Raw genomic sequence first — 26,194 nt, forward strand, 5'->3', positions numbered from 1 at the left:
ATTATGCTCATTTTCCGGTTAATATTGGTTTATCTGTGCCTCTACTGTGACATGTTTGCATGCTTTATGTTTAAAATGCCTTTTCTGCACTGATTGGTTAGCTGGTCGGCTCTGCTTAGAGATATCCAGCCCTTAGCCTATCAGTACAATGTGTTGGAGCACTAGCCAATAGAACCTTGAGTGTTACAGAATTAAACAAAGGAGACAAATTGAGGTGTTTCAGGCAGGCTGGGGTGGGGGGGGGGAGTGTGGGAGAGAAACTCCTTCTGGGGGGAACTTTGGGATTTTAGCCTTTACTGAACATTTACATTCAGAAAAACCTATACAACACACTACACCAATGGCCCGCGGGCCGCTTATTGCCGACCCATGCACTACAGGAAAGGGAAAACCCCCAAAAAGCATAATAGGGCCTCTTTAAGTCTAGAGAAACACATCTACCACATTGCTGCTGAATGTTGCACCAACGTGACACATGCATGTGCACACACAACACACTCATGCACACACACTCAGCTGCCCGTACCTCTGGTGTGTTGCAGGATCTACAGTTGTCATCATGTGACGTCCTATGAATCATCGATTCGACACAAAATCACAACACATGTGATGCATAACGCCCACACAGCAGCAGTCCTTCCAGCAGACCGGTCATGGTGTTTGTCCATCTGGACACGGTGCTGTGGTGGGAAACAGCCACCCCACATAACCCCGCTGCACTAAAGTTACTCATAAAGAAACCCTCTACAAAATAATGTTTACATTCACAGTCTTTATTTCGCACCCATTGTAAACAATTAGACACAAATATACACACATTTCAAACAAGGACGTCTCACATTATTAAAGAGTTTTTAAATATTAAAAGTTCTGTGTGGGATTAACTTTGTTTTCCAAAAAAAAAACTGTGAAAAGTTTTAGATTTGTCTTTGGTCAAAAATTAACATTATGCACAGTATGGTCATCTCTCTCACACACGTTCACACACTTAAAAACATTCTTCCATCTGAAAAGGCCTCTGTCTCAGCAGCAGTTCCACATGTTTTTCTCCGGTGTTCTCTTGTTCGGGATTTTAAAGGACCCGTTCATGGGGGGGCTTGCAGGTTTCTTCTGTCTCCTTAGTTTGGCAGCGACAGCAAAAACGATATCCTCCACTTTATCCTGCTGATACGGCACTTCCTTGTCACTCGTTTGACTGTTGCCGCTATTGTTTGGGGAGTTCTTGGCGGACGTCTCGAAAAACATCATGCCATGAGACTTGGCGAAGGTCATCGGCAACTCTTGGCTCACCTGGTTGTCAGCCCAGCTGGGGTCACGGAGATCACTCTTATTACCCACCAGGAACCTGGGAGCAGAAGAAGCAAACAAAGGATGATGTTATAAGAAAGTCACTCAGAAAATAAGCGCCACAAAGATCATTTTTGAAAAACTCTACAGTAATGTATTTTTCAGAAATCATGACCCTGATACTAAAGAAATACAACTTTACGCATTTTCATGTTGGAACTATTTTCTTTCTACCAACATTTGAGCACTAGCCTCTGGTCCATGAGTAGATACATGCAATGATACCGTTAGTGGATGTAGTTCAGTATAATTTGTTTGCTGCTTTGTGTAAGACAAGCCATCTAGATCAGTGGTTCTCAACTGGTCATGCCTCGGGACCCACTTTTTCCTTTGTCAATAAATTGCGACCCGAAATTTTGAACCATCCATCCATCCATCCATCTTCTCCCGCTTATCCGTGGTCGGGTCGCGGAGGTAGCAGTTCCAGCAGAGAGCCCCAAACTTTCTTTTCCCTGGCCACATCAACCAGCTCTGACTGGGGGATTCCAAGGCGCTCCCAGGCCAGAGAAGAGATATAATCCCTCCACCTGGTCCTAGGTCTACCCCTTGGTGTCTTCCCAGCTGTACGTGCCTGGAACACCTCCCTAGGGAGGCGCCCAGGTGGCATCCTAACTAGGTGCCCGAACCACCTCAACTGGCTCCTTTCGACGCGAAGGAGGAGCGGTTCAACTCCAAGTCCCTCCCGGATGACCGAACTTCTCACCTTATCCCTAAGGGAGACACCAGCCACCCTGCGGAGAAAACCCATCTCGGCCGCTTGTACCCGCGATCTCGTTCTTTCGGTCATGACCCATCCTTCATGACCATAGGTGAGGGTAGGAACAAAAATTGCCCGGTAGACAGAGAGCTTTGCCTTCTGGCTCAGCTCCCTTTTCGTCACAACGGTGCGGTAAAGAGACTGCAGTACCGCTCCCGCTGCTCCGATTCTCCGACCCATCTCACGCTCCATCGTTCCCTCACTCGAGAACAAGACCCCGAGATACTTGAACTCCTTCACTTGGGGTAAGGACTCATTCCCTACTTGGAGTGGACAGTCCATCGGTTTCCTGCTGAGAACCATGGACTCAGATTTGGAGGTGCTGATCCTCATCCCAGCCGCTTCACACTCGGTTGCGAACCGATCCAGTGAGTGCTGAAGGTCGCAGACCGATGAAGCCATCAGAACCACATCATCTGCAAAAAGCAGTGGTGCAATCCTTAGTCCACCGAACTGCAGACCCCCTCCCCCACGACTACGCCTCGAAATCCAATCCATGTATATTACAAACAGGATTGGTGACAAAGCGCAGCCCTGGCGGAGGCCAACCCTCACCTGAAATGGGTCCGACTTACTGCCGAGGACCCGGACACAGCTCTCGCTTTGGGAGTACAGAGATTGGATGGCCCTGAGTAGAGACCCCCTCACCCCATACTCCCGCAGCACCTCCCACAGTGACTCCCTGGGAACCCGGTCATACGCCTTCTCCAAGTCTACAAAACACATGTAGACTGGATGAGCGTACTCCCAGGCCCCCTCCAGGATCCTTGCGAGAGTAAAAACCGATCCGTCGTTCCACGACCAGGACGGAATCCGCATTGTTCCTCCTCAATCTGAGGTTCGACAATCGGCCTGACCCTCCTTTCGAGTACCTTAGAGCAGGGGTTCTTAACCTTTTTGACCTTGAGGCCCAATTTTTATAGTACAAAGTGGCCCGGGGCCCATTAAATATTAACACTGTATAGGTTTAATTGACCTCATTCTCGGTTTGATTTGTATTCAATAATAAACCAAATCCACTAACTGTTTAACAAGCAAAAACCTTATCAAATAAAATGACATGATAAAATGGGATCATCACAAATACTTTTATTAAACATGTGTATGTAAACCTACACATACTGTATCAAGACACCGAACAGGCTGATAATTCCTGGACCAAATCAAGCTGTGACAAGAAAAAATGTCAAGGATCAAGTCAGGCTTTTTAAAATAATAATAAAAAAGACCAATATTAGGATTTTACTTTAAATTAATAAAAAATATATATATATATATATATATATATATATAAATAATCAATCAATCAATAAAAGGGGGTGATAAAATAAATGCATTCAAATAATATAAATCTATTTTTAAATTAAATAAATAAACTAAATGAAATTGAAATAAAGTGCAAATGAAACTATAGCCTTATAATCTGCAAAGCTATTTGAAAATTGCTTCAGCAGTCTCCATTTTTGCATGGCAGAACCAGAATAATCTTTATAGCTCTGAAAAATGAACAATGACACAAATAATAACAACAATGAACAACAATAACAACAATAATACAACTCCCTTTTTATCTTGACCTCTTAATGAGACACTTGGGCCTGCTTCTGAGACATAATCAGATCCAGTCTGGGTGGAATGGGAGAAAGGCTCACTCTCAGAGTAGACTCCAGTGTTGCTCTGAGTCTGTTTCGGGCTTTGGTCTTAGTTGTGGCCACAATGGAGAATCCTGATTCACACAGGTACGTAGTTGTGAATGGGAGAAGGAGTTTCACAGCCCTCAGTGCAAGACATGGGTACTCCTTTGAGACAGCAACCCAGAATGAGCCCAGGTCCAGTTTGCCCCACTGCAGCTTTAAAGTGCTGTCAGTGGAAACGTCCAGAAGCTGGGATTCCAGGTGTGAGGGCAAAGCAACATCATTTGCAGTGGGATCCACTGAAAATGGGTCCAAAATCCACATGTTTCCCTCTCTGGGATCCTCAGGAAAGTAGTCACCAAATTTCTCTGCCAGTTGTGAGAGGTGCTGGGAGACTGAGTCGCTGATCTTCACCTGAGGGGAGTTTTCCAAAATGTCAGACAAAAGTGGAAACATGTCCATCCTATTTTCCTGGGCCCTCTTGGTCCACAAAGCAAGTTTCCTCTTGAAAGCTTCAACTTTGTCTGCAACACAAAATATGTTGCTGTTTCTTCCTTGAAGTGAGGTGTTCAGTTGGTTCAGTAGTGAAAAAATGTCACAGAGGTAGGCAAGTTTTGCTGTGAACATTGTGTCAGCATAGTAATCTACAAGATTAGATTTTTTTCTCACTGAGAAAAGAGAAGACCTCATTCCTCAGTTCAAACAAACGATTGAGGACCAGTCCTCTGGAAAGCCATCTCACTTCACTGTGATATAGCAGTTGGACATGATCTGCTTCTATGTCCTCACAAAGCTTAGCAAAACATCTGGAGTTCACAGCATTGTTTTTAATAAAGTTTATGGTTTTCACACTTACATCCATCACCTGGTGGAGGTCTGGTGACATCTTTTTTGCTGCAAGGCTTTCACGGTGGAGAAAACAGTGTGTCCATTTAGCTTCTGGTGCACGATCAAGGATCTGTCTAATGACACCATGATGCCTGCCAGTCATTGATGCTGCACCGTCACTGCACACCCCGACACAGTTCTGCCAGTCCAGGCCGTTCTCAGTGAAGTAGTTATCCATGCAGCGGAAACATTCCTGAGCCGTAGTTCGTGTTGGTAGCTCTCCACAAAACAGTATGTCTTCGTGCAAACTACTGTCCCAGCGATAGCGAACAAAAACAAGCAGCAGTGCAGCATTCGTGACATCCGTGGACTCGTCTAATTGCAAAGAAAAAAAAGGGCTGCTTTTTATTCTTTCTATAAGTTGATGCTGTATGTCTGATGCCATGTCCGCGATACGGTGACTCACAGTGTCGTTTGAGAGTGGGATGGTCAGCAGCTTTTTTGCAGCGGCCTCTCCGACCATCTCACGGCACATATCAACAGCGGCAGGCAGAACCAACTCCTCCGCTATGGTGAATGCTTTCTTACTCTGTGCCACACGTCTGGCTACGAGGTAGCTCGCTTTCAATGCACATTTAGAGTTGCTTGTCAGTGACACGACAGACCTTTTCTGCATCTGCAGCCCACTTTCCTTCCTCTTAAAATATTCCACCGGCTTTCCCACGAGATTCGGGTGCTTGGTCTCTAGATGCCGCTGTAGTTTTGAGGGCTTGAGGGCTTCGTTGGACAGCATTAGCCCACACTCCACACACTGGGCTTTTGGCACTGCCTCTGTTCCTCCATTTACGAAACCGTATTTAATGAAGTCGAGATTGTATTTCCGTAAAAACTTTGTCTTTTGGGTGGGGGGGTTGGCAGGACATTCGTCTTCATTTTTTCTTTTTAAAAACTTCTCCATTTTTGCCGCTTCATCTATGTGTATTGGCGCTTGTTAACAACTGAGTGGTAATAAAGATACATTGACAAAAAAAAAAACGCCACCACGTGGTCGAAAGCTGCACGCAGTCTCGCGGCCCTTGCGGCCCACAGGTGCAAAACTGAAAGTTTTTTGTGGCCCTCTGGGGGGCGCTGGCGGCCCAAGTGTGGGCCGCGGCCCTATGGTTAAGAATCACTGCCTTAGAGTAAACTAACTCAACCCGGGGAGGCTGAGTAGTTTGATGCCTCTGTAATTGGCACACACCCTCTGATCCCCCTTTTTGAAAAGGGGAACCACCACCCCGGTCTGCCACTCCTTCGGTACTGTTTCCGACTTCCACGCAACGTTGATGAGACGTGTCAACCATGACAGTCCCTCAACACCCAGAGCCTTCAGCATTTCTGGGCGGATCTCATCCACCCCCGGGGCTTTGCCACTGTGAAGTTGTTTGACGACCTCAGTGACCTCCCCCCAGGAGATTGGTGTCGATCCCCCGTCATACTCCAGCTCTGCCTCTAACATAGAGGGCGGAGTTGTCGGGTTCAGGAGATCCTTAAAGTGCTCCTTCCAACGCCCTAACACTCCATCAGTTGAGGTCAACAACGTCCCATCCTTACTGTACACAGCTTGGATGGTTCCCTGCTTCCCCCTCCTGAGGTGTCGGACAGTTTTCCAGAACAACTTTGGTGCCGCCCGAAAGTCTTTTTCCATGTCTTCTCCGAACTTCTCCCACACCCGCTGCTTTGCCTCGGCCACGGCTGAGGCTGCTGCCCTTCGGGCCTGTCGGTACCTTGCAACTGCCTCGGGAGTCCCCCGGGATAACAAATCCCTGAAGGCCTCCTTCTTCAGTCGGACGGCTTCCCTGACCACCGGTGTCCACCAGGAGGTTCGAGGGTTACCGCCCCTTGAGGCACCTAGGACCTTGAGACCACAGCTCCCCGCCGCGGCTTCGGCAATAGAGGCTTTGAACACCGACCACTCTGGTTCAATGTCCCCAACCTCCACAGGAATGCCCGAAAAGCTCCGCCGGAGGTGTGAGTTGAAGGCCTCCTGAACTTGGGCCTCCTCCAGACGTTCCCAGTTCACCCGAACTACACGTTTGGGCTTACCAGGTCTATCCAGAGGTGTGACATTTTGAACCACTCAAATATATTCAACAACAAATCGTGCTGTAATATATGGGCCATTCTACCGAATTGGTGCAAAATCATGTTGGAAATGTTTAGAATTTTCTTTTTTCAAAACTTTGTCCATATATATTTTGTACCATATCTAAATTACACATATCTAGTAAAATAACCTTACATTTTTATATCGTATTTTCAGACTGTATTGGAATGTTCTTCCTCTACCAAAAATGCTGTAGTAAAAAAGTATTATATTAACCTTTTGACATTGTTTTACCTTCCCTTCTCTAAACAGTATTTTAACAAATATTTGTTGAGGGTTTTGACAATTAAATCAATGCAATTTAATTTGTTATCAAATTTCAATTTATACAATTCATAAAAATCATAATGAAAACTTTCTTTGTAAAATGCATAATACTGATCATATTGATTCCAGAGTTGATGAGTGTTGAAATTGAACATATATTAAACCAATCAGTATCATATCGTTTTAGTTGATAACTCAATATACTTTATTTTTTACAAAACATCCACTGTTTCGGTAGTGACCACAGTATTTTGTTCTCAAGGTTGTTTCATATTCCCTCAACCTAATTATTGCTTAACCCTTTGGAGTCCGGGGCTAATTTGGCCGTTTTCGCATACTTTTGATTTGTCTTACTAAACACCATTAAGAAATGTTTGGCATGTCAATGTTTGGTATCTTTTTTTTAAGGACAACCTCACCTATATAACCTGATAGTTATTTCGTTCATTTTGAGATACTATATGAACATTTAGAACCCAAAATCACAAAAAAACAGATTTTGAAAATGATATTATTTTTCATATAGGTAACACAAACATACACAACGAAACCATTTGAAAGCTGGAAATATATGAATGGGATGTCACTATGATAATGTGAAAGTTTGATTGAGGTAGCATGAACCGAAAAACACATTTTATGAACAAATAACAGGTGTATCCATAGGCTTTTTTTCCTCATTTCTTAAGTTTTGTGACACAGTAGGCACAACAAAACATTTAAAAGCTTAAATAATGTACATGGGATTTCATTCTGATAAGGCAAATGTTTTATTATAAATATAATACAAATATATATATAAACATTATGTACAAAAATCTGTTTTTTCTGTCTTTATCTGTGCCACGCTTCAAAGCAGTTTCTGTCAACTACGACAAGAGGGCAACATCACAGGCTCCTCCTCCTCGTCCATGTCAAAAAACAAGCTCATAGCTTGACTCACGTTCAGAGTTCTCTTCATCATAGTTGAATCTTCAAAACTCTAACTATATCTAAATTATCAATGTTTGTCTGTCACTTTACTTCAGTCGCAGTCTCCCGCCGCCTATCTTCGTATATCTTCGTCTCTCTCCATTTTCCGCCGTCTCTCTTCGGTCCCTCTTCGTCTCTTTTCGTCTTGCTTCGTATCACTCCGTTTACCTGATTACCTCACCCCCTCCCTGGTAAATACATCATGTTGAGCAGAATCTACAGTTTCCAGTATTTCCCGTTTCGTAAAATGATAAAATACGGCGGAGATATTAAAATGTGCTTCCATTATTCTTACTTTTGAAATATATTTGTATTAACTTTATATCATCGTATCTCCGTGTTTATTGGGTATTTTTGCATGAAACAAAGACTGGCATATAGTGTCAAGCCAGTACTTTCGACAGAAATACACATACATCCTGTTGAGCAGGATCTACAGTTTCCAGTGTTTTCCGTTTCGTAAAATGATCAAATACGGCGAAGATATTCAAATATGTGCTTCCATTTTTCATACTTTTGAAATGTATTAACTTTATGTCATTGTATCTCCTTGTTTACTGGGTCTGTTTGCATGAAACAAAGACTGGGATATAGTTTCAAGCCAGTACTTTCGACATAAACACACTGCAATGTTCTATTTCGTATATGGCTTCGACCTCTAAGGCTATCGCTATTGGGTAATCCCCCTGCGCCCCTGCGCAGCACTAAAACACTTGTAGTCCACGCCCACCCGCAAGGTGGGCCCCACCCTCGGGCCTCCTTCCGGTATAAATAGGAAGGCGGCCCGGCAATCTGCTCCCTCTTTTCTTCAGCAACCAGCAGCAGTACTGAAGCACAGGAAAATGAAGTCATGAGCAACAACTGTGTCCGTGATTGTCCCTCATGTAAGACGGGGTATATCATGAGCTATGACCTACACGCGATATGCGAATCCTGCCTGGGGCCAGAGCACGCGTACGCGGCTCTCAGCCAGCAGGTCGCTTGTTCGCATTGTGCCCGTCACCCGTCAGCCGACAGGAAGCGAAGAGCGGACGCTCTAGCTGCTGCGGCTGAGGAGGACGATTAGCCCGTCCAGGAGCATAGGGACGACAGCCTGTCTCTGGAGCCGAGTGCTGGGCAGGAGTCGGACGACTCCTACCCCGTCTCCCTCCATGGCTCGCAATGCGGCTCTCTCCTCCCCCCCGGACGGGGGAGACGGGGTCGGAGCGAGGTACGGGTGTGGCGGCCGAGCACGCGGTCCCCTTCTCCGTTGCCAGGGCGCTGCCGGCGTTGGGGGGCATCATGCTGGAGCTGCCGGAGATCATCGGCAAGGCGGCAGCCTGCAGAGGTCTCCTCGTTCCCCTAGGTCGGGAGAGGGTGGCTCTGGATGACATGGCCGGAGTTTTTTCCCGGGTTCAGACGGGCAGGAGTGACCTGATCTGGCCGCGTTTCCCAGCCATTAGGAGGTACCAGGAGGGGGCTGCGGCGAACCCGAGGACCCTGAGGGCTCCGGTGGCCACCTTTGTTCCCTCCACTAAGGTGGAGGGATTCACTGAGGAGGGTTTCCCAACCACCCCCGCTCTGGAGCCGAGCTTGACGGCGTTTTTGGGGTTAGGCAGGCCAACTTGATCGCCGGACGGCGCCCTACGTTGGCCTCAACCAAGGACCAGTATGTCGCCCGTCAGGCTGACCGGGCGCACCAATGTGCGGTTCAGGCGTCTGCGGCGGAAAATAACATCGCGTTGCTGGCCAACTCGGTGGTTAGGCTGGTGGAACGGTCCACCACCGTGACTCCAGAGGAGGCGGAGGAGATCGGCAAGGCGGCCAGCATGGCACTCACGCTGTGCGCATCCGTGGCTGTCTCCCAGGCGGGGATCGCAGCGTGGATGACGCAGATCCAGCGCCACCTCTGGCTGCAACAGGCGGCTGTTACAGAGCCGGCCAGGAAGGTCTTGCTGCGGCCAACCCGGCCACAGAGGCAGGCAGAGAGACGCTCACAGCAACCGCAGCCGAGGCGTCAGACTCGTCCGTCGGCGGCGGCAGGGACACCGTCCCGCGCCTCCGCCCCCCCAACCAGTGGAGAGGTGGGTCAAAGGGGAGTGAGGTACTCCCGTTCGTCGTCTGCTCCACGAGAGCCACCGAAGAAGCAGAGCCGGCCATGACGGTTTGGGGGGGGAGTGTGAAGGAAATAAAAATGAAAGCTTATTTCCCAACCTTTTGTCTGAGTCATCAGTTTCAAATGTGTTTCACATATCCCCCACTCTGAGTGAACCAGCAGCCTATGACCTATCGGTTAATAGCCAGCAGGGTTCGTTACAAAAGCCTGCACATTTTAATCTATCGGTTAATAAGTTGCAGAGCACAGTAACTACGCCAGCTGCCTCCAATCTGTTGATTAGTAGGCAGCAGAGTTCGCTGCAGAGGCCTGGTGGTTATAACTTTTTGGCTATTAAACCACAGACCTCACGGCATTCCTCTGTCCGAGATACGCCACATACACACGGTCACAATAAGCCCATGAGCGCCGTGGTAACGCCTCATGTGGATATCACTGCAAAAACCTCCACTCATCCTCTGAGAGTGTACGCGCCTCATGATGAGAGTCGGAGTGAAACGAAGTGTGTGGAGGCCTCCTCACAGCCCTTTCGCTCTAGGCCCACCTTGGGTTGCCTCACGGGCAGCGGCGGCGAGGGCTCTGGCGTGGCTCGTCGTCATGACGACCACAACACATCTCGCGCATGTGCGCCCGCTCTCGGAGTGTTTCTCGGAGTGGCAGCGCGTGTGTCTGATGGACAGATGGATGAGCAGGCTGATCAGCAAAGGGTACACCCTGCAGTTCACCTCCCCCCCCCACAGTTCAATGGGATACAGGAGAAACGCCTGTCATCCCGAGAACAGTGTTGGGCGCTCCAAGCAGAGCTACGGGAACTCCTGTTGAAAGAGGCTATTTCCAGGGTTCCCCAAGGGGAAGAAAATCAGGGGTATTACTCCCGCTACTTTCTTATCCCGAAAAAGACGGGGGGAATGACACCCATCCTCGATCTGTCAGCTTTCAACGAGGCAATAATGAAAAGGCCTTTTCACATGCTGACGGTCAAAAGGGTGCTAGAGTGTGTTCACCAGGGAGACTGGTTCACCTCTATAGACCTAAAGGATGCATACTTCCACGTACCCATCATCCCACAACACAGGAAATTCCTGCGGTTTTCATTCCAGGGAATATCGTACCAGTACAACCGTCTGCCGTTCGATTATTCCCTGGCTCCTCGCACCTTTTCAAAGTGTGTAGGGACGGCATTGCAGCCGCTACACAGAGGAGGGATGAGAATACTGTTGGCTCGCTCCAGGGAGGAAGTGGCTTTACAGACGGTACAACTCATATCGCATCTGTCAAAGCTGGGTTTCATGATAAACTTGAAAAAGAGCTGTCCTCTTCCCTCCCAGAGTATTGTTTACCTGGGTGTGGAATTGAACTCAGCCCGCATGAGAGCTAAACTCTCACGGCAGAGAGTGGAGACGCTGACAGCTCTCCTTCGACGCATCACACCCCGCAGCGTGGTGACAGCCCTCTCCGTGGAGCCTACATCCCGAGCTGATCGCCCAGGTTTGGACAGACCCCCGCTGGGGGTGGACGCGTTCGCACATCGTCCATGGCCCAGGGGACTGCTGTACGCTTTCCCACCAGTCTCGCTGTTTCCTCGGTTCCTGGACCGAGTGCAGGAGGAGCGGCTGTCAGTGATCCTAATTGCCACGGAGCGCACGGGCGCTTCCTAGTTTCCATGCCTACAGCGTACGCTGTCAGGCAGACCGTGGGAAATTCCGTGGCGCGGGGACGCTCTCTCGCAAGTGGAGGGAGCGATCTATAGTCACCCAGTGATAGGCCAGCGCTTATGGGCATGGCCCCTGAACGGGAACACTTAGAGAGGTTGGGTCTCTCTCAAGATGTTGTACGCACCATTCAGGGAGCCAGGGCCGCGTCTACCAGAGCGTTCTACACAGCCAAGTGGGCAGCGTTCCAGCGTTGGTGTGTAGAAAGAAGCCTGGACTCCACTACGTGCCCCCTGCCTCACGTGCTGTCATTCCTCCAGCTGTTGTTGGACAGGAATTTGGCTTTCAGCACAATCAAGGTATACGCGGCTGCCATATCATCTTGTCACATGGTTTTCGGAGCCGGGACATTTTTCAGTCACCCCCTGACGATACGTTTTCTGCAAGGGGTACGAAGACTCAGACCGGTATCACGCGCCTTGGCGCCTCAGTGGGATCTGGCTTTGGTGTTACGAGCACTAAGCAAAGCCCCATTTGAACCTTTAGAGCAGGTTCCCCTTAAAATGTTGTCAGCCAAAGTAGTACTGCTTTTGGCTCTAACATCAGCAAAAAGGGTGAGTGATCTATCCGCTCTCTCGCTGGCCCCGTCATGCCTCTGGATCCAAGGAGATGGCAGTTCGGCTGTGCTACGTCCTAACCCAGCCTTTATGCCAAAGGTCATCACAAGCTCTTTTAGGTCAAGAGTGATCACCCTGGATGGGTTTTTTCCACCTCCTCATAAATCGGAGGAAGAAGCCACATCTCATCTCCTCTGTCCGGTGCGCGCGCTTTCCTGCTATGTGGCGCGCACGGCGGCCTGGCGCCGTTCCCAGCGCCTCTTTGTGCACTATAGAGAGCGCTCAATCGGGCAACCTCTGTCTGCACAACGGCTGTTACACTGGCTGTGTGAGGCTGTGTCACAGGCATATGTCTCCTCGGGGGTGGAGCCCCCGGAGAACATCAATGCGCACTCCACCAGAGGAATTTCCTCCTCCGCGGCTTTGCACGGAGGAACTTCAGTGGAAGACATTTGCACGGCTGCATCTTGGTCTTCCCTCTGTTAATTTATTCATTTTTATTTGAGGGATGTCTCCCATTCCTCTCTGACACACCCTGTACCGGGTGGCCTGTCGGAGTGAGTGATGTCAGGGAGCCAGCTGTGCGCCTCTCTCCTGCCTTTCGGCACGCGGAGAGCGGCCCTTTTTCCCTCTTATAGGAGGGATGTTCCTTTTTCCTCTGACACACTTTGTACGGAGTGCCTGGTCAGAGTGAGTGACGTCAGGGATCCAGCTGTGCGCTCTCCTGCCTGTCTGCACGCAGAGAGCTGCTGTTCCCCCTCTACGATCGCAGGACAAGGTGGGACTTTCGTCTCTACTTTCTCACAGCGGCCGGTATGTATTGTTCCCAGCCTTCACCCCGTCGGGAAGATAGGCATGTTTTGCTATGTTCCAGGTACGGTGATGCGCCATTACGCATGGCACATCCGGCAGGGGGGTGTTATTGAGCAGGTATGTCTGTGCTTCTAGTGCCGGGCGGACCCAGTGGGGCGCAGACTACATCATGCTTCGCCCTTAACCCAATAGCGATAGCCTTAGAGGGCGAAGCCATATACGAAATAGAACTGAGGTTACCTACAGTAACCCCAGCTTCTATGAGTAAATGGCGCAGCCCTCTAAGTGCGGGGCCCCACTGGCTCTACGAATAGCTGAAGAAAAGTTATGTTGTATGGGAGCAGATTGCCAGGCCGCCTTCCTATTTATACCGGAAGGAGGCCCGAGGGTGGGGCCCACCTTGCGGGTGGGCGTGGAATACAAGTGTTTCAGTGCTGCGCGGGGGCGCAGGGGGATTACCCAATAGCGATAGTCTTAGAGGGCTGCGCCATTTACTCATAGAAGCTAGGGTTACAGTAGGTAACCCCAGTTGTCCGGACTGTTGTTTTTATGCGGCACCGGCTTGAACAGGTCATGTGATCTGAACATGCCGGCGTGACGGTCGACTCCAAAGGGTTAATCTTAACTCATAACATGCCTTATGTTGAAGTGTGAATGTTTGAAGCTACTGACCCAGAATCAGCACTTTAGTAACAGGCTGAAATAGAGGGGAATGAGGCTAGAATGGGTGATCTATTTGGTATTTTGAGCAAAACACTTCATAGACATGTTTTTTATATATCTGAGTAGGGATGCATACCGGTATCTGGTATTACCGAAATACCGGCTACTGGTGGCTACGGTATACCGTACCGAAATCAGATCCGGTTTCGATAAAAAAAAAAAAAATCTAATATCCTTAAACTCTGGCCCAAACCGTCAAATTACGATGTCAATTTCGACGTGAAACTCCACAAACGAGTCACTGTGGAGTGTGGGCTGCACCATATTGTTGACATCCGCCAGCTAATCAGATCGTGCGCCTTGCACCGGCTTCGGTGTATGTATTTTTCATTGTTTGTTCAATACTAGAAAGGTAAAAGTCCCACAAATAAACTGTGATGGGATTTGTTTTCTCTCACCAGTGAAGGCAATCGTTGATTTTAAAGATGAGATTTGTTTGTTCGTGCAATGCCGAGATCTCATGATCTTTATTCTATTATTTATTTGTTCAGTCGAATCTCAGGTGTAACATTAATTATAACGGTGCTGTAACGGTCTGTTTGCATTGACAAGATGTGCTATTCACGCAGCACACCTGATGGCGGGTGTTATAAAAGATATTCCATAATTGGTTTTCTTCATATTTTTTATGTATTTTTCATTGTTTGTTCAGTACTAAAAGGTCGAAGAAGTCCTACAATTTAATTTAATATTCATTTGACATGTTAACTATATCGTAAAGCGCTTCATGGGAGTAATTGTGGGATGATACATTTTCAAAGTATCACGATATGTATCGGTTGAGTATCGGTGTCGTTCAGTGGTATCGGTATCGTAAAAAAGTCAACGATATGCATCCCTATATCTGAGACCTATAATATATGCCTAACAATAGTATAATAAGAGACCTTTAAAGTAACACACTGATTTTCAGACTTTAAAACACATTTATTTCAAAATGGTGGGATGTACCTGCTTACCATTCCATTTTGTCACTACCGAAACGATCATGTCAATTTCCGAAACTTAACCATATGTTTCAGTAGTGACGACTCTAGCTAAAATTGAACATAACTAAAGAATGCTAGCATGTACATGGCTAGCATACACGTTTTTGAAGAGGTTTACACACATAAAAACCTAATACTTTGCATAAAACCCAGAAAAAGTTTACTTAATTGAAGATAATATGTGTTTGGTAGTGACAATTGTTAAGGTTACACGCCGATTTTCAGATTTTGGAACAGATTTATATCAAAAGTATGGGATATAGCTACTTGCCATTCAGCCATGAGTGACAGGGATGCAGTGGCACTGCCTAGTCAAGATGCAGGGGTGTGGCTAAAAACCAGGCTCAGCCATTGGACTAAAACCCCTTGTATTTCGGTAGTGACATGAAAACTGGGGACATGATTTTTTGAGTATAGTTTTTTTATAAAAAAATGATACCCACAATAAATCTAAATATTCCAACTTCTGTTTGAATGTAATCATAAAGATCTTCTAAATACACCATTGAACAACATTTAAAAAAAAAATGTATGTGTTATTTACAGAAATTGAAATGTAGATGTCAGGGTTGGGGACATCTACTTCCCAATAGAAAGTACCCTACAAATGATGTTTTTGTATATACAGTATTAAGCTTATCACTATCTAATGTAATGCCTTGTGTTTAAATAGACCATAACATATTCTTAGTAAATATCTATGTCTGAATAGTTATTTGTTTTGTTAAATAGTTTTTCTTGTTGTGGGACCGCACTTTTTTACGAATTCGGTAGAATGCCCCATATACTAGGGCTATTCAACTACACATTCAGTTGGGCCAGATTTTGTAACTACAAAATTCAGCTGGGCCAGACATTCAGCGGCCTGTAAAAAGCGGGTAGTGACACATTTTAAACCAACACATATTACTGCGATGAAAAACATGCAATTTTTATTCATTGTTCATCTAACAAAGGTAGGTCAAAAAGTGCATAAAAACACAACAAATTAGCATTAATTTAACAGAATCTGAAAAAAAAGTGCACAGTTTAGCATTACATTTGTTTGCTTTAGAAGTCAAATATTCAGGTTATTTTTTCTGAACCAGGCACATCACAAAGTGCATTTACTGAATACAATAATAGCAGTCTTAATAAATGCGCTCACATACAACAAAAACAGCTAAAGAGCTCCAATGCAACACAAAGAGGTAGTACTGTAGCAATATTTTTTCACCTTTCAAGAAATAACAAAAAAAAAAAATCATACGTTTTGGTCACATTTGTCCCAGACACATTACAAAGTGCACTTAAATGAATACAGAAAGAACTGTCAAACACTTCAGTGCACAAACCCATAACGAGGGATACGGGTAACTATATGAATGAATACTACACTACACGTCTACTATAGTAAACTAGGTGCTTACTATCACCTCATTTGTGATTTGTCATCGCTGACTTTCTCAATGGGAGAAGGGACATTTTTTGTTTTCAACAAGAGCATTGATTTTTGGCTCATAGGATGTCAATGCAATCCTAAGACATTGGTGAAGAGTGCTGTCAGTCAGGGAGCAGCGAGTGCTACTTTTGATTGAGTTCATGTGTGAAAAGCTTGATTCACATGTGTATGTTGATCCAAACATACTGAGCACACAGATCGCTACTTTCTGAACGTTAGGGAACTGCTGTTTTTTGACATCACTCCAAAACTTCGCTGGCCCGTTAGTGCGCTGCATGTCAATAAGTTCCAGTGTATATTTCCCCTTGTCGATGCAGGGGACCACTTCCTTTGCTCTGGTTGATACGTCCCCCTCTATTGCAACAGTGAAGGGGTCTCTGGCAAAGCCCATCATCACGTCTGTGGAGAGAGCAAGTCCATCCAATTGACCGGCAAAGTTCTCTTTCAATCTCGCAATGAAATCTGTCATCACATCCGTGATTTGTGCCGGAGATGTGATGTGTTTGGGGAGCGTCGGAAAATGCAGCATCCGACCCGTGCTCAAGTCGGTAGCGAAAAGGTCCAGCTTGACTTGGATCTGCTCCACAAGATCAATTACCGTTTTGTCTCTGTTTACGCTTCAGAGTTGAGAGGGACATGTTTTAGAGTTGCTATCATAGGAGCACCGTTACTAGCACCACTAGATGCACTTTCAAAAAACGTGCTGCGTTGTGGTTTGGTGGTTTCTATGCAACGCGGAGTGTTGCGTTCATGGTCTGTACTAGTGTAGGAATTTGGCTACGGGAGGCTGGGCCACTCGGGAGTTGGTTCTGGGCCGCATCCAGCCCGCAGGCCGCCAGTTGAATAGGCCTGTACTAGACCCTCCAGAAAAACGCGATTCTGCGATCGCAGAATTTACCGCATAATCAGCAAAATGGCGCAGATTTCTAAAAGGCCGCATATTTATCAAAAGGCCGCATAATCCCCGCATTTTTCCACACAAAGTTGAGAAAAAAAAAAGTTAACTCGTCTTGACGTGACGTCATCAGCTCGCGCATCACAGAATGTAAACAACACTGTATAGAGTGAACGTGTGGAGCTCACACGATAGAGAAAACACCAAAATGAAAATATCTAATCCATCTCATTTACCGACGAACATTTCTACTAAAGACCGGGCAAAAAGTGGGGGGAAACTATTCTCCACCCCGTGCAACTGTGTGTTGGAGCATAAGAGAAAATCGACGGTGACGACCCGCTTTGATTCATTCAAACATTCGAAAATGCTTTCTGCTGCTGCGGACAAGAAAGCCAAACAACTCACGTTCACGAGGCATCAACCTCCAAAACCCTTTCGAGGGCTACAAGAAACGAGGTGAGTAGCCTACAAGATTGAAGCTGCAGATAACGAACGAGTAAATGAAAACAGAATGAGGCGGAGAAGTGTGTGTGTGTGTGTGTGTGTGTGTGTGTGTGTGTGTGTGTGTGTGTGTGTGTGTGTGTGTGTGTGTGTGAAATTAAAATAGCCCAATTGCTTTTACAATAAATAAACATTGAATGTGTTTAATTGAATAGTAAATATTTTAAAAAAATCGATAATTTTTTCCCGCATATTTCGCAACTTTCCGCATATTTCGCAACTTCCCGCAGTTTCACCGCATAAAATCACATAAAACCCTGCATGTTTAATCGCATAATCAAGGATTTTAGCCCGCATAATCAAGGAATTTAGCCCGCATAATCAAGGATTTTTGCCCGCGTTTTTCTGGAGGGTCTAATATACGCTTTTCAGCATACAATATTCATTAAAGTGAAGTACACTACATATATGCCTTATATCCCTTCACAGAACTATTTTTAGAAATACTAACAAATAAACTACGCATTCTGGTACACTCTGAGAAGAAAATAAATAAATGTATTACTACCCACATTTTAATAACATTTTATGCCATGGTTTGTTTTCACTTAGTTCTGACAGCTTGCTGCTCCACACAGAGAGAAGAGCAAAGAGGAGAGAGTCAGTGTGAATTACTTTAAATTGTGGGTAAGGGTAGATAGCTCCCATTGTTCTGTGACCTGTCAATCATCAAACCGGGGGTCATATTTCATTATGTGTTCAATTTTATCTGAAGTTGTACCCATGGATGTATAAAGAATAGCTCTACCGCTACGGCAACCATCTTAATTCTGATTGGCCAGAAGACTCGAAAGAAACATCAGCAAAGATGTTTTATTGAGAAGATGATCACTACGTGACAGAAGTTTTCAAAACCGTTTATGGTCTCCAGTACTTCCAGTCCAACGTTAGAAAATCGGGCATTCAAAATAAAAGTTTTATTTAATTTTTTTTATTTCTTCACTCACACATCTGCGACCCACTCGAAACTGATCTAGATCCATTATATTGGAGAGAAGTTCAACATCTCCACGGTCAACCCATTTCCAGATATCATGACTCTGTTACAAAAGATACACTGTTTTGAGGAGTGTCACTTAGGAACTATTTTCTTTTTACCAAACTACACGCACTAACGAGTGAGCACAGGCCTCTTAAGGCCGTGAGCTGATGCTTCTTCTGCATGATGATAAAGTTGGTGGCTGTAGTTTGGTAGAAAGAACAGTTTTGAGCGGTTTCCCCCAGGAAGTTTTCTTTCTCAACTGAATTAAAACTACGCAGGAGGAACCGGACATCTTTGGACAAGAGGTTCTCCTGAGCTAGCTAACCTGCAACTTGTACCATTAGCTAGCTAGTTACAACGATAATTATTCGCGGGGAAAACGGCTGGCAGGTGTAGTTTGGTAAAAAGAAAATAGTTCCTACATAAAACTCCTCAAAACAATCTGTTGATTGTATCGATTAAGCAAGTCAGGATTCCTTAAAAAAATACTTTGTTGTTGAGTTTTTTTAAATGTGGTTTTTGGGGCTTTGAGAACCACAATCCCAGTGCCATCTAGGTCCAATACATTGGAGAGAAGGCAGACATCTCTACGGATAAGATCTCCAATACTTTGCAATTAACACCAAAATTATCTAAAGAAAAAAAAGCATGTGTTATTTGATTTGGGGGGAAAAAAGTTCACAAAAAAGGAAATATGGTTGTAGGATGGAGGACTAGAAAAGTTGTATATGAGTATAGTGCATTACCTGGGGATATCCTGCCCGAGGGAGTTCTGCCTGCACTCCTCGATCCACGCAGTCAGGCCGCTGAAGCTGTTAGGACGGGTGACGTCGTACACGAAGAGCACAGCGTGCACGTTACGGTAGTAGTGGTGCACCATGGACTTACGGAAACGCTCCTGCCCTGCCGTGTCCCACAGCTGGAGCTGGTGGGGAGATAAAAAGGATAAAGGGAGAAAATGACATTTAGTCATTTATTGACATTAGGCGGAGTTGGTAGAGGTGAAAATGTGCAAAAGAGGAAATGAATGAGAGGGAAGGCACGGAGAGGGAAATGAGCCATGTGTTGAGACACCCCAAACCAGACCGAGACACATGCAGTGATTCATCACTGAGAGGACACAAATCAAAATAAGTTAGCCAGTTGATCTAATATTTAGAAAGTCTGACCTCTTGTTTTGTTATGTCCTGTGAGATTATTTCTGTCTTGCAATTGACAAATAAACCTAAAATAGTTTGCATTCATCTATGTCTTTATGTTCAAGGACCTCAGCTGTCTTCAACGATTAACACTTTTGTGAAATTTGTATTGATTGTTTTTAGCAGCAACTTCTGTTTTCTCTTAACCGTCCGGTAGGAGCAACAACTGCTTTAGTAGCATTAGGCTCTTCTGACAATGAGCTAGCCTCAAACACTTCTGAGTCTGATGCAGGCCACATGTTGGCCTTTGTCATGTCTCAAAAACCGACATCAAAAGAAGAGGTTCTCCTAATTTTGACCTGGACCATCTGTAGAGTAATTCTGTACCAGATATTTTATTATCATCTGAAGTTAGGCACAATAAACGGGAAATAAATATCTGTTTGTTTGTTTTGTTTCTGCAATCTGGTCTATAAGGAAGTCCTGACATGATCTGATATTTTCCCCCAAAAATCAGATTTGTTTTCCCTTTGTCATACTCTACTTGAATATGATAAATTAAGTGCTAGATTCCATTTCAACGATGTGTCATTCCAGCTAAAAAAAAAAAAAATGCAACAGAGGCAACATGATAAATGAACATACAGAATAACAAAATAAAATAACAAAAAATATTGGATCACTAGGTCTATGCTTTGAAAGGACTTCAATTTGCAACTGACTTTGAATTGGTTTAAGATTACTTTTGTATTGACTTGAGTGCCATGAAAGATGACTTGACACTTGATCTGAATGGAGACACCTTTCATTAACTCGCCTCAGGGTCAAATTAACAGCCAAAAAAGTGACTTCGCAGAAGAAGAAAAAAATCAACATCCACTTACATTTTAGAATATGTTTCTTTAACTACAAGCTCACTCTGAAAAGGAGCATATGATTTTGTCCCATTCCATTATCAATACAATGCATTTGGAACAAAGTGTGAAACCTAAAGTTATAAACACATCCTCAGTCACCGCTTACTGACACTTCCTCCATCATGTGGTCAGGAAGTAGATCAACACCCACACATTGAATATCATCACATAAACAGAGTCACTAATGTGTTTACACGAGGGGCTCAAATGAAGCTTGTTGATGTAAAAGCTCACATGCCACAAGAATCAAGTATGTGATCTTCACAGTGATTTAGATGCTGCGTTAGTTCTGCAAACCAGCCGCTCTGCTCATTTCCTTTCATCCAGAGGATTCTCTGCTGTTCAATGTGGGACAAATAACTCAGCGGAGCCACATTGCAGAAAAGTGCATTACTAAAGAACCTAAGAGTGTTAAAAGTAAATAAAAAAAGCAGTAGAAAACATGATAAAGTCACAGTTAAAAGTCTGAGGCAGTCTCAAATAACCTGCAGGAATATTACATCCTCTATTACTTGCAGAGTTGTTTTGTTTTATTTGTCTAGTCCAACTCCTAAGCTGAATTGGGCCCATGAAGAGCACTGCATTTGTTGTGATCTAGTAATGAATGGAATACTGAATGTGCTATGGAGCACAGGTCATGGGGCCCAACGTGTGAGGGCCCCCCTGTCCTTTATTTACAAAATATCACTAAAATAGACACGCACCTACCAGGAACAGACCTAAAATGACTACAAAGGAACATAATATGTCCTACAAAAAGATGCAAATGTCTGTGTCTCACTCCCAAGTACGAGAGGTGGTGGTGCCTTTTGCACTTTGTTCCCAACTTAAGAGCCAACAACGTTGATAACTAATCTGTTTATTTTCGTGTCAAAACAAAAGAGCGGCGTACCATTGTGTTTCTGCATTCTTGTGCACTGTTAGTCTGTTGTACGGTCCACAGGTCTTTTTTAAATATTATGACTTCCCCGGCTACCTTAATTCTCTCTCCGTTGATATCCAGCAGCCTCTCGCGGAAGTCCACGCCGATGGTGGCCTCCACTCTGCTGGGGAAGTCTCCGGCGCAGAGTCGGTGTGTGAGGCAGGTCTTCCCCACCCCGGAGTCTCCTATCACAAGCACCTTAAAGGTCCGACAGCGGGTCAGCAGCGAGGACACACTGCCCAGAGAGCTGGAGAACTCCAGGGATGACTCCATTTTGCCGAGGGAGATTCACTCAAAAACACCCAACAAGGTTTTATAAATCTGCAGCCTCACAGGGTCTAAAACAAAAAATAAAGTAGAGCCTCAGGGGTTCAAACACTTTCTTCAGGTAGTTTAGTGTATCCTTCCGCCGGGGAGCTAGTTGCACAGTGTTCGCGGAGCTGAGCAGTGAATGAGAGGAGATCTAGCTGCTAAAGCCTGGTGCCTGCTCGTCACCTGATGAACTCCCTCCCTCAGACTGACACCACCACCATGCTGTCAAATGAGGCTCCAGAGCAGGGATGGGCAACTGGCGGCCCGCGGGCCGCATGTGGCCACCGCCCTCACTTTGGGCGGCCCGCGAGTCAATTTACAAAAATATATTGGTTTCACAGTTGTAAACAAGCAAATCATTTGAACCAGACCCCACTTGTAATTAATAATATTCACCGCTAGAGGGCGCTCCCCCCAAATTCATGAGGCCTGCAGCCAAGTGTATATTGTCTTCTGTTTACCTCGCGGCTTTCCTCCGTTAGCGGGAAAAGAAACATGAGCGCCCAAAAAAGAAAACTGAACCTAGAAAACCGTCTCTTTCAGCCAAAATGGGAAATAGATTATCTGTTTACAGAATTCAAAGGCAAACATATGTGTTTGGTGTGTCTTGAAACTAAATCGGCAATGAAGGACTACAATTTAAGTCGCCACTACAACAGCACCCATAAAGACAAATATGAAAAGCACACAGGAGCTGCTCGCCATCGTTGCTGACCTGAAAGGGAAAATATGCAGCAGACCTTTTTTACCAGAGCCACGACTACACAGCAATCGTCTCTCACGGCGTCTTATGCCGTTTCCCTTGAGCTTGCTAAAGCTAAGAAGCCCCTGTCTGACGGCGAAATGGTGAAAAGTTGTGCAGTCCAGATGGCTAAAGCATTCGGAGATGACAACATGGCTAAAAACTTTGAAACCGTCTCTTTGTCCCGTCGGACAGTGACACGAAGAATATTTGAAATACAAAATCATGTCGAACAAAAGGTAAAACAAGTCATGCATGACTGTGCATACTTTTCCTTAGCGTTGGATCAGAGCACTGATGTGACTGATGTGAGCCAGCTTCTCATCTACACACGGGACATTAACAGTTCATTTGAAGTGCACAAGGAGTTATTGAAACTGGCTTCTTTGCATGGCACTACCAAAGGACAAGATATTTTCGCCGCTGTTGAAAATGTTGTAAGTGCGCACGGAGGATTTCACAAGCTCTCAGCTGTTGTTACCGATGGTGCGCCAGCAATGCAAGGAAAGCGCACTGGATTTGCCGGCCTCCTCCGCCAGAGTGGCGTTGACTGTCCAATAGTGCACTGCATCATACATCAGGTGGGTAACATTATTGTTATCTATTCTAATGGTTTTGAATGTGGGCATTCTTTGTAAAAAAAAAATCAGGCTAAATCAAATTTCGTTTTGATATTGCAGGAGGCTCTGTGTGCCAAATCAACGAACGTTAGCCATGTCATGGATTTAGTTACCAAGACTACTAATCTCATTCGAGGAGGGAACCAGTCTCTCAATCACAGGAAGTTTATAGCCTTTTTGGATGAAGTGAACGCCGCATACGGTGATTTACAGATAAGGTGGATGAGCCGTGGAAAATGCTTGGAGAGGTTTTTTGCGCTACGCGCAGAAATCCCTGTGTTCTTGGAGGACACCATCCAATGTGATACAAGTGCGTACTGCGCAAAACTCAGGAATACAGATTTTCTTCTCGACATGGCTTTCCTTGCGGACATTACCTCGCATCTTAATCACCTGAATATGCGGTTACAGGGAAGATGCCAAACCGTGTTGGATCTATATGCGCACATGAACGCATGTGTTACTAAACTGACTCTGTTTAAAGACGGATTTTCAGCCGACCGTCCTAATCTGGCGCACTTCCCGTCATGTGAAGAGATGCGCAAAGATGCCCCCGAATGTGAGAAAACATTACCCAAGTACAGAGCCGACATAGAAACACTGCAGCAGCAGTTTAAGAAGCGCTTTCAAGATTTCCACACCATGCAGCCACGCATCGAGTTATTCACTAACCCCCTCTCGGCTGCAATCATCGAGCAGCCCCCTGAGTTGCAGCTTGAAATGTGCGAACTACAGTCAGACCCCTTTCTAGCAAAGCGCCAGGAGAGGGGAATTTCCTTTTGGAAACTGCTACCCGAGTCCCGCTTTCCACTCCTCAGGGATTTTGCGCTCTCAATGGCCAGCATGTTTGGCAATACTTACATCTGCGAGAGCAACTTCTCTATGATGAAGCACATCAAGTCAAGGGAGAGAAACAGACTGACAGATGAGACACTGTTCCATCTCATGCAAATCGGATGTACAAATGTTGATATTGACATTCAGTCTATTGTGCAGCAGCAGGTGAGGCCACAAGTATCTCATTAAGATGTATAGCTTACTGATCCAGCTGTGGGTGAAGTTCAGAAAAATGCATATGTTCTTGGTTTTATGTATGGAATGTGAGGGAAGCATAGAAACACAATACGAAGATGAATATTCGTTGTTAAACTCAGTGTTAGTGTTTGGTACAATAAACATGTATTGCCTATATATATTTAGTTATTTTCATTAAATTAGTAGCTAAAGTTGGCTATTTAAATGTTGTGGATATAGTATCCTGCCGATGGAAGTGAATGGTCACGAAGTGGCCCTCTGGTAGTGAGGACATTTTTTTTTGGCCCTCGCAATCCTCAAAGTTGCCCATCCCTGCTCCAGAGGCTCCTCGTCACCTGATTACTACTTGAGTAAATGTACTTTACTTCACTCAGCAATCAGCATACCAGCTAAACTGGTATGCTGAGTGAAGTAGGGAGGCGTGTGGCGGTTATCCGAAGCATGTCGTTGTGTCCCTGGGCAAGACACGTCACCCCAAATTGCTCCTGTGGGGATTGTCCACAGTATTGAGTGTGTAAGTCGCTTTGGATAAAAGCGTCTAACAAGTGACATTTAAAGAAGTAACTAAGTACATTTACTCAAGTAGTGTGCTTAAGAACAATTGTGAGGGACTTAAGTTACTTTGCAAAATTAGATTAATGATGTAAAATATAATCAACACTTAAATCAGACACCTGGAGTAAATTCACAAGCTACCCTGCATGCAGCATCCAAAGTAAATACAGCTGCACCTTTACCAGCTTTGATAAACACATTAATGCCTCAATAATAAAAACATATGATGTATATTATTCTGAAATGGACCAATCTGCACAATAAGTACTTTAACTTTTGGTACTTTAAAGTTCCCCTGTTATACTGTTTTTCATCAATATCAGATATATACGAAACATGTCTCTGACTCAAAATACCAAACAGATTGTGCATTGTAGCATCCCATAAACCCCTTTGTATGACCAACAGATGTGTATCCTCCGCGGTCTTAAAATCCCCACAGTGCTTTGCGCACGGACCAATTTCCCAAATCTTTCACGGAAAATATAAGGCGGCGCCTATGAGAGGCGCATACCTGCACACCTGCACACCTGTTAGCCTGTTCCGACCATTCTTCGTTTTCCAAGACTCGGAAGGATTCTTGTCTCGCTTCTGAAGGACCTGACTCGAAAGACTTCCTACCAAGGAAGCGTCCTCGACATTGAGAAACACCCAATGTTTCGTTTCCATAGGTGGGTGGGTCTCCAGTGCCTCATTGCTTCTGATTGGCTAGTTTACAAAATAAAGGTTCTAACTCTTTGCCTTTACACAGTGCAAAAAATGACAAGCTTCTGCTATCTTTGATGAGCGATAGCATTATTTTTGGCCATACGTTTTTCATAAGACTGATGAAGTTGGAATCAGTTGTCGTTACAACTATCCCAAATATGAAATACTTTTACTGTGTACTTCTTCTTCCTGCCAAAGTCCCCTCCATAGTACAACAATGCCTGTCTTTCTGCTGTATGTGATGAGCAATACAAATACTTTTAAGTTCTTAAGAAGACTGAGCATGTTGGACTCAGTAGTTAGACTACTAGCAAAGACTATAAAATACACTTATTGTGTACTTTCAGAGAAATCCTCTGTCAAATTGTCCACCCTGAATACCCCAGTGCAGATGCTCCTGTTGTCTCTCAAACACAAGCAGACACATTACTTTCCAAAAATGGAAAGTTATCTTGGTCCCAATCCCCACGTGAAGAACAGGGTAAGTTTAGTGCTGCTAATGTAATGAAAATTGCTCGAGGCCCCACAAGATACGCTGTCAGCCATGTCTAAGACCTGAAGTCAGCATTGAGCTCTTCATAA

The 26,194-nt window shown here is 45.2% G+C and overlaps 1 protein-coding gene across 1 annotated transcript; it reads right to left on the reverse strand.

Moving 5' to 3' along the window:
* Positions 1–752: 752 nt before the first annotated feature.
* LOC307022351 (ras-related protein Rab-33B-like) lies at positions 753–22,189 on the reverse strand. The gene is made up of 3 exons (XM_079655118.1): positions 21,695–22,189; positions 19,409–19,587; positions 753–1,345 (listed from the first exon to the last, which is right to left on the reverse strand). Exons 1-3 carry the CDS (start codon positions 21,911–21,913, stop codon positions 1,024–1,026), a joined length of 720 nt encoding a protein of 239 aa, XP_079511244.1. The 5' UTR covers positions 21,914–22,189; the 3' UTR covers positions 753–1,023.
* Between the last annotated feature and the right edge of the window lie 4,005 nt (positions 22,190–26,194).

Source organism: Notothenia rossii, assembly GCF_949606895.1.
Source record: "Notothenia rossii genome assembly, chromosome: 1".
Taxonomy (NCBI): domain Eukaryota; kingdom Metazoa; phylum Chordata; class Actinopteri; order Perciformes; family Nototheniidae; genus Notothenia; species Notothenia rossii.

Coding starts and splice junctions, on each gene's coding strand:
- LOC307022351 (XM_079655118.1), bottom strand. CDS start 21,913: ATGGAGTCATCCCTGGAGTTCTCCAGCTCTCTGGGCAGTGTGTCCTCG. Junction 19,588..21,694: donor TCAACGGAGAGAGAATTAAG/GTAGCCGGGGAA, acceptor TCTCCCCACCAG/CTCCAGCTGTGGGACACGGC. Junction 1,346..19,408: donor CTCGGGCAGGATATCCCCAG/GTAATGCACTAT, acceptor TTCTGCTCCCAG/GTTCCTGGTGGGTAATAAGA.